Raw genomic sequence first — 13,763 nt, 5'->3', positions numbered from 1 at the left:
GGTGGTGTCATGGATCCATCCTGCCTTGTATCAGCGGCTCAGGCTGGTGGTGGTGGTGTCATGGATCCATCCTGCCTTGTATCAGCGGGTCAGGCTGGTGGTGCTGGTGTCATGGATCCATCCTGCCTTGTATCAGCGGGTCAGGCTGGTGGTGCTGGTGTCATGGATCCATCCTGCCTTGTATCAGCGGCTCAGGCTGGTGGTGGTGGTGTCATGGATCCATCCTGCCTTGTATCAGCGGCTCAGGCTGGTGGTGGTGGTGTCATGGATCCATCCTGCCTTGTATCAGCGGGTCAGGCTGGTGGTGCTGGTGTCATGGATCCATCCTGCCTTGTATCAGCGGCTCAGGCTGGTGGTGGTGGTGTCATGGATCCATCCTGCCTTGTATCAGCGGCTCAGGCTGGTGGTGGTGGTGTCATGGATCCATCCTGCCTTGTATCAGCGGCTCAGGCTGGTGGTGGGGGTGTCATGGATCCATCCTGCCTTGTATCAGCGGGTCAGGCTGGTGCTGGTGGTGTCATGGATCCATCCTGCCTTGTATCAGCGGGTCAGGCTGGTGGTGGTGGTGTCATGGATCCATCCTGCCTTGTATAACGGGTCAGGCTGGTGGTGGTGGTGTCATGGATCCATCCTGCCTTGTATCAGCGGGTCAGGCTGGTGGTGGTGGTGTCATGGATCCATCCTGCCTTGTATCAGCGGGTCAGGCTGGTGGTGGTGGTGTCATGGATCCATCCTGCCTTGTATCAGCGGCTCAGGCTGGTGGTGGTGGTGTCATGGATCCATCCTGCCTTGTATCAGCGGCTCAGGCTGGTGGTGGTGGTGTCATGGATCCATCCTGCCTTGTATCAGCGGCTCAGGCTGGTGGTGGTGGTGTCATGGCTCCATCCTGCCTTGTATCAGCGGCTCAGGCTGGTGGTGGTGGTGTCATGGCTCCATCCTGCCTTGTATCAGCGGGTCAGGCTGGTGGTGGTGGTGTCATGGATCCATCCTGCCTTGTATCAGCGGGTCAGGCTGGTGGTGGTGGTGTCATGGATCCATCCTGCCTTGTATCAGCGGCTCAGGCTGGTGGTGGTGGTGTCATGGCTCCATCCTGCCTTGTATCAGCGGGTCAGGCTGGTGGTGGTGGTGTCATGGATCCATCCTGCCTTGTATCAGCGGGTCAGGCTGGTGGTGGTGGTGTCATGGATCCATCCTGCCTTGTATCAGCGGCTCAGGCTGGTGGTGGTGGTGTCATGGATCCATCCTGCCTTGTATCAGCGGCTCAGGCTGGTGGTGGTGGTGTCATGGATCCATCCTGCCTTGTATCAGCGGGTCAGGCTGGTGGTGGTGGTGTCATGGATCCATCCTGCCTTGTATCAGCGGGTCAGGCTGGTGGTGGTGGTGTCATGGATCCATCCTGCCTTGTATCAGCGGCTCAGGCTGGTGGTGGTGTCATGGATCCATCCTGCCTTGTATCAGCGGGTCAGGCTGGTGGTGTCATGGATCCATCCTGCCTTGTATCAGCGGGTCAGGCTGGTGGTGGTGGTGTCATGGATCCATCCTGCCTTGTATCAGCGGCTCAGGCTGGTGGTGGTGGTGTCATGGATCCATCCTGCCTTGTATCAGCGGCTCAGGCTGGTGGTGGTGGTGTCATGGATCCATCCTGCCTTGTATCAGCGGCTCAGGCTGGTGGTGTCATGGATCCATCCTGCCTTGTATCAGCGGGTCAGGCTGGTGGTGGTGGTGTCATGGATCCATCCTGCCTTGTATCAGCGGGTCAGGCTGGTGGTGGTGGTGGTGTCATGGATCCATCCTGCCTTGTATCAGCGGCTCAGGCTGGTGGTGGTGGTGTCATGGATCCATCCTGCCTTGTATCAGCGGCTCAGGCTGGTGGTGGTGTCATGGATCCATCCTGCCTTGTATCAGCGGCTCAGGCTGGTGGTGGTGGTGTCATGGATCCATCCTGCCTTGTATCAGCGGCTCAGGCTGGTGCTGGTGTCATGGATCCATCCTGCCTTGTATCAGCGGCTCAGGCTGGTGGTGGTGGTGTCATGGATCCATCCTGCCTTGTATCAGCGGGTCAGGCTGGTGGTGGTGGGGTCATGGATCCATCCTGCCTTGTATCAGCGGGTCAGGCTGGTGGTGCTGGTGTCATGGATCCATCCTGCCTTGTATCAGCGGCTCAGGCTGGTGGTGGTGGTGTCATGGATCCATCCTGCCTTGTATCAGCGGCTCAGGCTGGTGGTGGTGGTGTCATGGATCCATCCTGCCTTGTATCAGCGGGTCAGGCTGGTGGTGCTGGTGTCATGGATCCATCCTGCCTTGTATCAGCGGGTCAGGCTGGTGCTGGTGTCATGGATCCATCCTGCCTTGTATCAGCGGGTGAGGCTGGTGGTGGTGGTGTCATGGATCCATCCTGCCTTGTATCAGCGGCTCAGGCTGGTGGTGGGGGTGTCATGGATCCATCCTGCCTTGTATCAGCGGCTCAGGCTGGTGGTGGGGGTGTCATGGATCCATCCTGCCTTGTATCAGCGGCTCAGGCTGGTGGTGGTGGTGTCATGGATCCATCCTGCCTTGTATCAGCGGCTCAGGCTGGTGGTGCTGGTGTCATGGATCCATCCTGCCTTGTATCAGCGGGTCAGGCTGGTGGTGCTGGTGTCATGGATCCATCCTGCCTTGTATCAGCGGGTCAGGCTGGTGGTGCTGGTGTCATGGATCTATCCTGCCTTGTATCAGCGGCTCAGGCTGGTGGTGCTGGTGTCATGGATCCATCCTGCCTTGTATCAGCGGCTCAGGCTGGTGGTGGTGGTGTCATGGATCCATCCTGCCTTGTATCAGCGGGTCAGGCTGGTGGTGCTGGTGGTGTCATGGATCCATCCTGCCCTGTATCAGTGGCTCAGGCTGGTGGTGGTGGTGTCATGGATCCATCCTGCCTTGTATCAGTGGCTCAGGCTGGTGGTGGTGGTGTCATGGTGTCTTTGGGCCCCTTGGTACAACGCCACAGCCTACCTGAGTATTGTTGCTGACCATGTCCATCCCTTTATGAGCACAATGTACCCTGTAACATCTGATGGCTACTTTCAGCAGGATAATGCGCCATGTCATAAAGCTGGAATCATCTCAGACTGGTTTCTTGAACATGACAATGAGGTCACTGGACACAAATGGCCTCCACAGTCACCAGATCTCATCCAATAGAGCATCTTTGGGATGTGGTGGAACGGGAGATTCGCATCTCCTATCTATCTATCTATCTATCTATCTATCTCTCTCTCTCTCTCTCTCTCCTATCTATCTATCTCTCTCCTATCTATCTATCTATCTATCTCCTATCTATCTATCTATCTCTCTCTCTCCTATCTATCTCTCTCCTATCTATCTATATCCTATCTATCTCTCTCCTATCTATCTCCTATCTATCTATCTATCTATCTATCTCCTATCTATCTATCTATCTATCTATCTATCTATCTATCTATCTATCTATCTATCTCATATCTATCTATCTATCTATCTATCTATCTATCTATCTATCTATCTATCTATCTCCTATCTATCTATCTATCTATCTATCTATCTCTCTCCTATCTATCTCTCTCCTATGTATCTATCTTTCCTATAATTAGTACCTACCTTGTTGTACCACGCCGTCACTATGAGCTTCTCCTCGTACTCTCGCAGTTTCGCTTGCTGACACTCGTTCTGTGGGATGAAGAGGACACTTAACCCTGTGTTGCCCAGTGTGCAGGCGGAATGTTCTGTGATGCCCCCTGTGATCCCACCACTCACCTCCAGGTGCTCGATCCTCCGGTCTTTCTCGGTCAGCTGCTTCCTCAGTAACATAATTTCTGCTGAGGCCGGGTTTAATTTAGGATCCAGAGTCTTAATAACCTAAAAAGAGACAAATTGACACAACTTATAGAACTGCTAACATAGAGGACGTTCCTGTAATCCCCTATTCTCAGGAGCAGCGGGGTCTGGATTGTCATAACAGTACCAGTAGGATCCACCAGGGGGCACATTGACCGGAGCTAAGTTTGCCCTCCTCCCCCCCATGTGCAGAATCTATGAGGATAAATCCTGGTCTGGTGTAGAATTGTGCAATAATCTGCATCTGAATGGGTGCAGACTATGGGCAGTGCACAGGAGGAGGGCAGGAACACCCTGCGCCCGGGGCCCCCCCAGTCTCTGTTTCCTGAATGTGGCCCCAGAAGATGTCAGATATAGGGAACTGCTGACAGATTCCATTTAAAGGGACAGTACATTGTGTGATATCAGGGTCTCTGGAGTCTGCACAGACCCCGCTCCACCATGACACCTACGTTTCTGGCTTTCTCCAGGTAAATCTTGTAGCGGTCTTCCATGGCTTTCATGTCCTCGTCCTTCTTGCGCAGCGCGGCCTCCAGCTCCACCACTCGCTGTGCTGTGAGAGAGGAAGGAGGTGAATCTTCACGTCTTCCCTAATATCCTACCAGAGCCAATGATAAATGTGTCTGGACTCAGCGCCCCCTAGTGCTGGCGGCCGGAAGCTCTCATTTATTTTTGTATCATTCTATATTGAAAACTGGTTACAGACACATAGAGGGACGCGCAGGTCCTGATCACATGACATTCAGGTAGGTGACACATCTCTATACAGACATATAGAGGGACGCGCAGGTCCTGATCACATGACATTCAGGTAGGTGACACATCTCTATACAGCCATATAGAGGGACGCGCAGGTCCTGATCACATGACATTCAGGTAGGTGACACATCTCTATACAGACATATAGAGGGACGCGCAGGTCCTGATCACATGACATTCAGGTAGGTGACACATCTCTATACAGACATATAGAGGGACGCGCAGGTCCTGATCACATGACATTCAGGCATGGAGGCTCATAGACATAAACCAGCGTGTATTGTCCTCTGGTGTGCCCAGGATATGTGAGAGAACATAGAGCATATATATATATCCTGCACTGCTCGTCTTCCTTGTGTAATCAGCACCAGTAACATTGGGAAGCCTCACTGCATAGATGAGCAACCATAACTGTCCAGTGACACCTACCCCTCGAGGGCAATACATGGCACCTACCTCTAGAAGGCAACATGCGACACCTGCACCTAGAGGGTAATATGTGACACCTACCCCTAGGGGGCACCATGTGACACCTACCACTAGAGGGTAATATGTGACACCTACCCCTAGAGGGCACCATGTGACACCTACCCCTAGAGGGTAATATGTTACACCTATCACTAGAGGGCACCATGTGACACCTACCCCTAGAGGGTAATATGTGACACCTACTGCTAGAGGGTAATATGTTACACCTACCTCTATAGGGCACCATGTGACACCTACCACTAGAGGGTAATATGTTACACCTACCACTAGAGGGCATCCTCTGACACCTACCACTGGAGGGCGTCCTCTGACACCTACCACTGGAGGGCGTCCTCTGACACCTACGACTACAGGGTGTCCTCTGACACCTACCACTAGAGGGCATCCTCTGACACCTACCACTAGAGGGCGTCCTCTGACACCTACCACTAGAGGGCGTCCTCTGACACCTACCACTAGAGGGCACCCTCTGACACCACTACCACTAGAGGGCCCCCTCTGACACCTACCACTAGAGGGCATCCTCTGACACCTACCACTAGAGGGCGCCCTCTGACACCTACCACTAGAGGGCATCCTCTGACACCTACCACTCTGATCTGCTGTGTCCGGTTCCAGGTCTTCCAGCTGTTCCTTCTTGGTCTCTATGGCGTCATGAACCTCCTTTAACTTCTCCCTGCAGATACATTATTGCTCAGTGTTCACACTGATGCTGCTGGGAGCCTTCTCTATGGATATGGGAGCAGATTGGATACTTACATTTGTGCTGCGATTTTCTTTTTCAGTGTGGTGGACTGGAAAGAAGAAGCCAGTGATGTTACTACATAGATATTAGGAGCAGTCACACAGCCAGATAATGATGGGACTTACCCCGACGCCCTCTGCTTCACTGCCCTGATTCTGTAAGGATTTCTGCAGGTCTCCAATCTGCAGGTGTAACTCCTCCACGCGGCCCTGGTTCAGCCTGACGAAAAGGGGATCATATTCATATGTCTTAAAGGGATTGTTCCAACTTCAAAAGTTATACCCAATCCACAGGAGTACACGGCAATCTTTGAATGGAGCAGCAGGACGCTGACCACCTTACCTATTACTGAGAATGGGACCCCCATTCTCTGGATCAGTAGGGTCCCTCACTGATTAGGAAGTTATCCCCTATCCTGTGGATTAGTTCTAAAGTTGGGACAACCCCTTTAAGGGAAAAGTATCAAAAGTTTCTGCAAAGCTGAATGAAAACTCTTTTCATAGATGGTGCAGTTGCAGGGTTTGGTCACTAGATGTCAGTAGATATTGTACCTACTGAGCTCCCATCAACTCCAGGAAGTTTCAAAACTTTTTTCCCCAGTGACCCCCATTGCAATTCAAAAGGAGGGGATGTCATCATATTATAGGCAGAGTAACGGGGCTTTCGTTATGGGGTCTAGCCTGATGGCCCGGAGCAGCAGGCACGGTGACGTCAGCGTGGGATGAATGGTGGAGTAGGGAGCTGATGCCTTCTCCATCATTGTGATCCACTCTGTGTCCTGTCTTATGAAGACATACTGCCCGCCCCATGGATTGTTCTGCTGAATTTGTGATGGTTGGGAGGTATGAATCCTGCTCACCGGTTCTCCGTCTCCAGCTCGCTCATCTTCCTTTGCTTTTCCTCCAGCTGTACCTGGAGCTCTGCGATACGCTCGTTCTCCGATCCTTCCTGCTGAACCCGCAGCATCTTATTCTCGTGCTGGAGTCTAATGAACATCTCCCTGCGATGATACAACGTACCACAACGTAATACCAAGTATTACTGGAATACCCCTCATGACCCGCCATTCTGACCGGTCTAAGAAGGGGTTAATACTATGAACACTGGCACCATCCGGGGGGCGCGCTACTCACCGATATTCCACTGGCAGGAGCTCAGCGGCGAGGTTATCATTGTTCTTTAAGCCGGATTCCCCTGTAAGAATGCAGAAGAGATAAAAGGGAATAAGAAAGCTGTGATTGCCCCGTCCCATAGATCGCCCCCTACTGGACGTTCACCATCACTCACCGGACTGATTCAGGTGATCCTGCTGCACCAGGGAACATCGCAGCTCCTCGTTGGTCTCCTTCAGGGCGTCACGTTGGACGATCAGCCTCTACAGAGCACAATAAAAGAAGGATTTTAGGACTGTTCCACCCACTAACCACAGTCATACGGGACTAAGCACTAGTACCTCTTTCTCCTTCACCAGCGCCTCCTGCTTCTCCTGCAGTCGGGTCATGTCATAGGTCATGGTGTCCGCCCGCTTGGTCTCCATAGAGAGCTTGGTGTGCAGATCCTGGACCTGTAGAGATAAGGGAAGATGTCAGGAGACAGGAGGATGGATCGATTATGTGCATGGATACAGGAGGTCCTGCAGTATGGGGGGGGGGGTCTCCTGGTATATGCTCCCACCACCACCCCTCATATTCACATGAAGTCCATGCACTGCCGGGTCCTCCAGAGCTCATACAGTAAGTACCTGGCGTTTATACGTCTCCAGCTGGGCGCGGGCGGCGTTGGCTTTCTTCAGCTCCTCCTCCAGGGTGACCGTGTTGTGCATATACATGAGGTTCGTGTCCTCCAGAGACTTCACTTGTCTCCGCAGGTCGTTCAGGTCCTCCAGTTTCTTGCGGTAAGACTCCACTGTAGCCTCCAGCTTTGCGGCCTTATCGGCGGCAGATCTGGGGGGGGGGGATACATGATACAATGTGTCTATAACAAGTATTCACTTCCATCTAGTTTTACTTTGACTGTACTCAAAGAGATATTCAGAGATTTCCTTGTATCCAGGCCGGCCGTGTTTGGAGTGGCAGGGGGGGTGAATACTTTTATTGCACCCCCTGCCAAACATGGCCGGTCCAAATACAAAGAAGACGCACCTGAGGAAGTCGATTTCATCCTTAAGTGCTCTGGACTCCTCGGCCAGGCTGGCCAGCTCATCGTTCCTGTTCTGCGTCTCGATCAGTTGCCGCTCCAGCTCCTCGCAGTGCGCCCGGTAGTCGTCCTTGGCAGCTTCAAGTCTGTCAATGAAACCAGATGAAAGAATTACAGGGGTGCAGTATATTTTGTTTTATAGTGATAATTAATACATTTCCTAAAATTATTTGGCTTCAATATGTCCCCCTTCCGTTCACAATAGACTTTGGACAAACCAGTCTCCTTCCCCCTCTGGCAGCTGATAACCCTGTCCCTTCTTAAACCCCCTGATAGAAGAGACTTAGCTATACTGCCATGTACTGCAGCGGCTCCGCGCCTCTCCTGACAAGCAGGGCAGGAAGCTATTCCTATTGGCTGCCCAGGCAGCAGGAGGAGTGACTGGGCATGTGCGTTCACCAGAATTCTTCTCTGGAGGTAGACATGTACACTGCTGTACACAGTGAACACCAGGTGGCGCCATATTATTGAAGGAGATGTTATAAATCTCCCCTGGATGATAATATAACTGGATGGAAATGGGAAATACTGCACTTTATGTTCTATATAAATAGTATAAAATCTAATAATGGGGCGCCCCCCTTCATTTTCAGATGAGACCCCTGTTACCTGTAGTTCTCCTCCTGCAGCTGTTCCAGTTGTATTTGGAGATATTTCTTGGCTACTATAGTGGTCGGCTCCTCCGAGGAGTCTAACAGGTTCAGCCTTTCGTTCTGGACCTCGTTCTCTGCCAGGAGACTGTTTCTTTCTTCTTGTAGTCCGGCCACCTATTGGACAAAGGTAAGTAGTATGATAAAATAGAGTATGAGCATGAGCACCTCAACCTCCACCTGCAGCTGAGTGTCATAATCTGCATATAGCATCATCAAGGTCCAATGACTGGGTATCTTGTTAGTAGCAGCAGGACTGTTTATATATGGATTTATATTATACAATTGTAGCTTCTCCAAGTGCACTGGGGGGGCGTGTCCTCACACTGCTGTGCTCTGTGCTCTCTGCAGCCAGTGTTATGTATTGTCCCTGGAGAGATGTGCAATCAGACCTCACCCTGCTGTGCTCTGTGCTCTCTGCAGCCAGTGTTATGTATTGTCCCTGGAGAGATGTGCAATCAGACCTCACCCTGCTGTGCTCTCTGCAGCCAGTGTTATGTACAGTCCCTGGAGAGATGTGTAATCATAAATTTGTAAATGTTGCTCTTAGGTCCGTAAATAAGAGATTTAGGTTCCAGGAGTGCACTTAGAAATCCCCTTATTGGATTTAGAGACTGTATTTCCACGTGTAGTCAGTTCATGTGCTGGTGTCGGGGTCAGTACTGGACAAGGTGTAGGCAGGGGTCACTCTCCTCTTCGGGGGTATTCCGAACCCCTATAGTAAGCAGAGGTAGCAGTGATGTAATAAAGGTGCACATACAACAGGAAAAAACTAGGTTACACATACAGGACATAGTGTGCACACTACCCGTGCTCTGTATGTGTAACTTAGTTTTTTCCTGTTGTATTTGTACCATTATTACATCCCTGCTACCTCTGCTTAGTATAGGGGTTCAGGATAGTCAGGTCCCTCGCTCTAAATATAAGATACAAGTAGTTTGTCTACCCCTTGGACCTGTTATAGTCCTGTGTTTCTGCTGTTTACACCCGGACATTGTGCTTTGTATGTTTGTTTGTCATTTGCTCCTATGTTATTTGACCCTTTAATGGGAACTCAATGTATATAATAAAGATTATTCATTTGGAATTATTACTTGTATAATAAATTCTGTAAAAAAAGGAGTAGGTGTTCATAGGGTGCTGGGGGGGCTCAGGCTGGAGAGCGCTGGTGTGAGACTACAACCCCCAGCAGGGTGACAGGTATATGGTGCCGGAGGGCCTCAGGATGGAGAGCGCTGGTGTGAGACTACAACCCCCAGCAGGGTGACAGGTATAGGGTGCCGGAGGGCCTCAGGTTGGAGAGCGGAGAGCGCTGGTGTGAAACTACAACCCCCAGCAGGGTGACAGGTATAGGGTGCCGGAGGGCCTCAGGTTGGAGAGCGCTGGTGTGAGACTACAACCCCCAGCAGGGTGACAGGTATAGGGTGCCGGAGGGCCTCAGGATGGAGAGCGCTGGTGTGAGACTACAACCCCCAGCAGGGTGACAGGTATAGGGTGCCGGAGGGCCTCAGGTTGGAGAGCGGAGAGCGCTGGTGTGAAACTACAACCCCCAGCAGGGTGACAGGTATAGGGTGCCGGAGGGCCTCAGGTTGGAGAGCGCTGGTGTGAGACTACAACCCCCAGCAGGGTGACAGGTATAGGGTGCCGGAGGGCCTCAGGTTGGAGAGCGCTGGTGTGAGACTACAACCCCCAGCAGGGTGACAGGTATAGGGCGCCGGAGGGCCTCAGGATGGAGAGCGCTAGTGTGAGACTACAACCTCCAACAGGCTGACAGGTATAGGGTGCTGGGGGGCATCAGGTTGGAGAGCGATGGTGTGAGACTACAACCCCCAGCAGGGTGACAGGTATAGGGCGCCGGGGGAGCCTCAGGTTGGAGAGCGCTAGTGTGAGACTACAACCTCCAACAGGCTGACAGGTATAGGGTGCCAGGGGGCATCAGGTTGGAGAGCGATGGTGTGAGACTACAACCCCCAGCAGGCTGACAGGTATAGGGTGCTGGGGGGCATCAGGTTGGAGAGCGATGGTGTGAGACTACAACCCCCAGCAGGGTGACAGGTATAGGGTGCCGGAGGGCCTCAGGTTGGAGAGCGCTGGTGTGAGACTACAACCCCCAGCAGGGTGACAGGTATAGGGTGCCGGAGGGCCTCAGGTTGGAGAGCGATGGTGTGAGACTACAACCCCCAGCAGGGTGACAGGTATAGGGCGCCGGGGGAGCCTCAGGTTGGAGAGCGCTAGTGTGAGACTACAACCTCTAACAGGCTGACAGGTATAGGGTGCCGGGGGCCTCAGGTTGGAGAGTGCTGGTGTGAGACTACTACCCTCAGCAGGCTGACAGGCATAGGGTGCCGGGGGCCTCAGGTTGGACAGTGCTGGTGTGTGACTACAACCCCCAGCAGGCTGACAGGTATAGGGTTCCGGGAGTGCCTCAGGCTGGAGAGCGCTGGGGTGAGACTACTACCCCCAGCAGGCTGACAGGCATAGGGTGCCGGGGGGGCCTCAGGCTGGAGAGCGCTGGTGTGAGACTACTACCCCCAGCAGGCTGACAGGTATAGGGTGCCGGGGGGGCCTCAGGCTGGAGAGCGCTGGTGTGAGACTACAACCACCAGCAGGCTGACAGGCATAGGGTGCCTCAGGCTGGAGAGCGTTGGTGTGAGACTACTACCCCCAGCAGGCTGACAGGCATAGGGTGCCGGGGGGGCCTCAGGTTGGAGAGCGCTGGTGTGAGACTACTACCCCCAGCAGGCTGACAGGCATAGGGTGCCGGGGGGGCCTCAGGCTGGAGAGCGCTGGTGTGAGACTACTACCCCCAGCAGGCTGACAGGTATAGGGTGCCGGGGGGGCCTCAGGCTGGAGAGCGCTGGTGTGAGACTACAACCACCAGCAGGCTGACAGGCATAGGGTGCCTCAGGCTGGAGAGCGTTGGTGTGAGACTACTACCCCCCCCAGGCTGACAGGCATAGGGTGCCGGGGGCCTCAGGCTGGAGAGCGCTGGTGTGAGACTACTACCCCCAGCAGGCTGACAGGCATAGGGTGCCGGGGGCCTCAGGCTGGAGAGCGCTGGTGTGAGACTACTACCCCCAGCAGGGTGACAGGTATAGGGTGCCGGGGGCCTCAGGCTGGAGAGCGCTGGTGTGAGACTACTACCCCCAGCAGGCTGACAGGTATAGGGTGCGCTGGTGTGAGGTGTGAGACTACTACCCCCAGCAGGCTGACAGGCATAGGGTGCCGGGGGCCTCAGGCTGGAGAGCGCTGGTGTGAGACTACTACCCCCAGCAGGCTGACAGGCATAGGGTGCCTCAGGTTGGAGAGCGCTGGTGTGAGGTGTGAGACCCGGGACTGCTCTTATCTATTAGGACATGGACACACATGGAGCCGCACGTCCCGCTCGCTCTATTTGCTCAAAAGCTTCCAAGGTGCTTATAAAAATAGCATCAAAGAAGAAGCCAAGTAGTGCGAGCGCACACCGGGGGGCGCCGAGCCAGCGAGTACTCTGATAAACACAACTGATAGCGGGACTAGACCTGTATGGGGAGAGCCGAGGGAGAGAAAACTACGGAGGGAAAACTACCTGCAGAATCCATCCTGATAAACCAGGGACACTTCTCATAGATCCGGGCACCGGGACTGTGGGATCTTCTTATATCTGTCATCCATGGTCTCCTTCCTTCTAAAATCACTTTATATAATTATGCTAATCCAGAAGAACTCTATGGGTGTATTACCAGAGCCCCTCTGTGCTGTAGCTTCACAGGCTGGTGCACTGTGCCCTCCCCTGTGTGAGAGAGGAGGGAAGTGTTGAGGTAGTGGAGGAGAGACAGTGTAGTAGCCCATGAAACTACTCAACAAAAGGGCTCAGGTAACACCCTCAGAGCCCTTCTGGCTCATTAGCATAATGTTTAAAGTTGATTTTAGAAGGGAGGATAACAAATATAAGAAGATTCCCACAGTCACAGTGTCCCTGCTTCATCATGATGGTGGATTTCCTTTAACAATTTACAGGGAACACACCAACAAAATGTTCCTTACTGAAATGTGCTGCTTATAGTTTCTGTCCTCTTTTTATACTCAGTTTGTTATATGCACAGTAGATCTGTTATAAGAAGTAATAATGTGACTGCAGCATCAGACTACACAAGGTTTGTTTGTAGTCTGTTACTATGGAGATCGATAAGACGATACGATTACGACGAGACAATTACAAGTTGTACATATGACTTCTAGGGATCACCTACCGTAGGTTCCCCCCGGATAATAGCCTTAGGACCTGATACATGGAGGGTTCAGCCATTAATGTGCAGACACTGTTGCAGAGTAGACATGACGTGTGCGGGGCGGCTATAGGTGAAGGTTGCCGGGTATTGCATAAGTCTCCACACCTTATATAAGGGGTAACGTTATACAAGCGGGGAGGTGCGCTCAGCCGAGGGCCACTTCAAGGGCAGCACATACAAGCGATTGATCTGCCCTGGGGCGTGGGAGTGAGGTCAGCCAGCGCTATCCTCATGTCTGAGGCCCGGGTTACCCATTAACCTGCCCCCGGGACACCAGGGATATACAGTCCTGCAGGATCAGAATGACAGCACAAAGGAGGCGTCTGCCGTCTATACACACAGACACAAGGATGAATAGGAGGGAGCGCTCACCTACCTGTCATGGACAAGGAAAAAAAAACTTGTCACAGCAGAGGGTTTGTTACTATTGCATTAAAGGATATCTACCACCAGAATTGGCAGAGGTGGACTGTCCCCAAAGCAATGCTCATTACCTTAAGGGTTAATGGCCCGTGTTTCCCCCATCTTCATGCAGGTCTGCAGTACTTTATAAAATTATGCTAATGAGCCGTAGGAGCTCAGGACCCCATCCTGGCTCCGTCAGATAATAAGATGTGTGCGCCCCCTTCATCATCATCATCATTATTCCGGCCGCAGGTGCTGCAGGCTCGCGGTGACGTCACCCGACGACAGCAAATCTCGCGCCTGAGTACACCTTGCGCAGGGTGTCTGCAGCGCCTGCGGCCGGAATACTGATGATGATGAGGGGGGGGGGGGTGTATATTTTATTAGTCCTCGTCTGCC

General features: G+C 52.9%; 1 protein-coding gene across 1 annotated transcript in view; it reads right to left on the bottom strand.

The window, feature by feature from the left end:
• HOOK1 (hook microtubule tethering protein 1) overlaps positions 1-13,763 on the bottom strand; it is a 48,632-nt gene that overhangs the window by 5,602 nt on the left and 29,267 nt on the right. Inside the window, exons 9-21 of the mRNA XM_072128848.1 lie at positions 8,648-8,805; positions 7,984-8,124; positions 7,584-7,785; positions 7,296-7,406; positions 7,130-7,217; positions 6,976-7,036; positions 6,702-6,842; positions 5,968-6,061; positions 5,857-5,891; positions 5,688-5,773; positions 4,302-4,402; positions 3,769-3,870; positions 3,613-3,681 (exon numbers count right to left, since the gene is read on the bottom strand). Of these exons, the coding sequence (XP_071984949.1) occupies positions 3,613-3,681; positions 3,769-3,870; positions 4,302-4,402; positions 5,688-5,773; positions 5,857-5,891; positions 5,968-6,061; positions 6,702-6,842; positions 6,976-7,036; positions 7,130-7,217; positions 7,296-7,406; positions 7,584-7,785; positions 7,984-8,124; positions 8,648-8,805 (1,389 nt within the window). The remainder of the gene's footprint in view (positions 1-3,612; positions 3,682-3,768; positions 3,871-4,301; positions 4,403-5,687; positions 5,774-5,856; positions 5,892-5,967; positions 6,062-6,701; positions 6,843-6,975; positions 7,037-7,129; positions 7,218-7,295; positions 7,407-7,583; positions 7,786-7,983; positions 8,125-8,647; positions 8,806-13,763) is intronic.

Source organism: Engystomops pustulosus, chromosome 10 (genome assembly GCF_040894005.1).
Source record: "Engystomops pustulosus chromosome 10, aEngPut4.maternal, whole genome shotgun sequence".
NCBI classification, from domain to species: Eukaryota; Metazoa; Chordata; class Amphibia; order Anura; family Leptodactylidae; genus Engystomops; species Engystomops pustulosus.
This window is presented reverse-complemented; position numbering and strand designations above follow the sequence as displayed.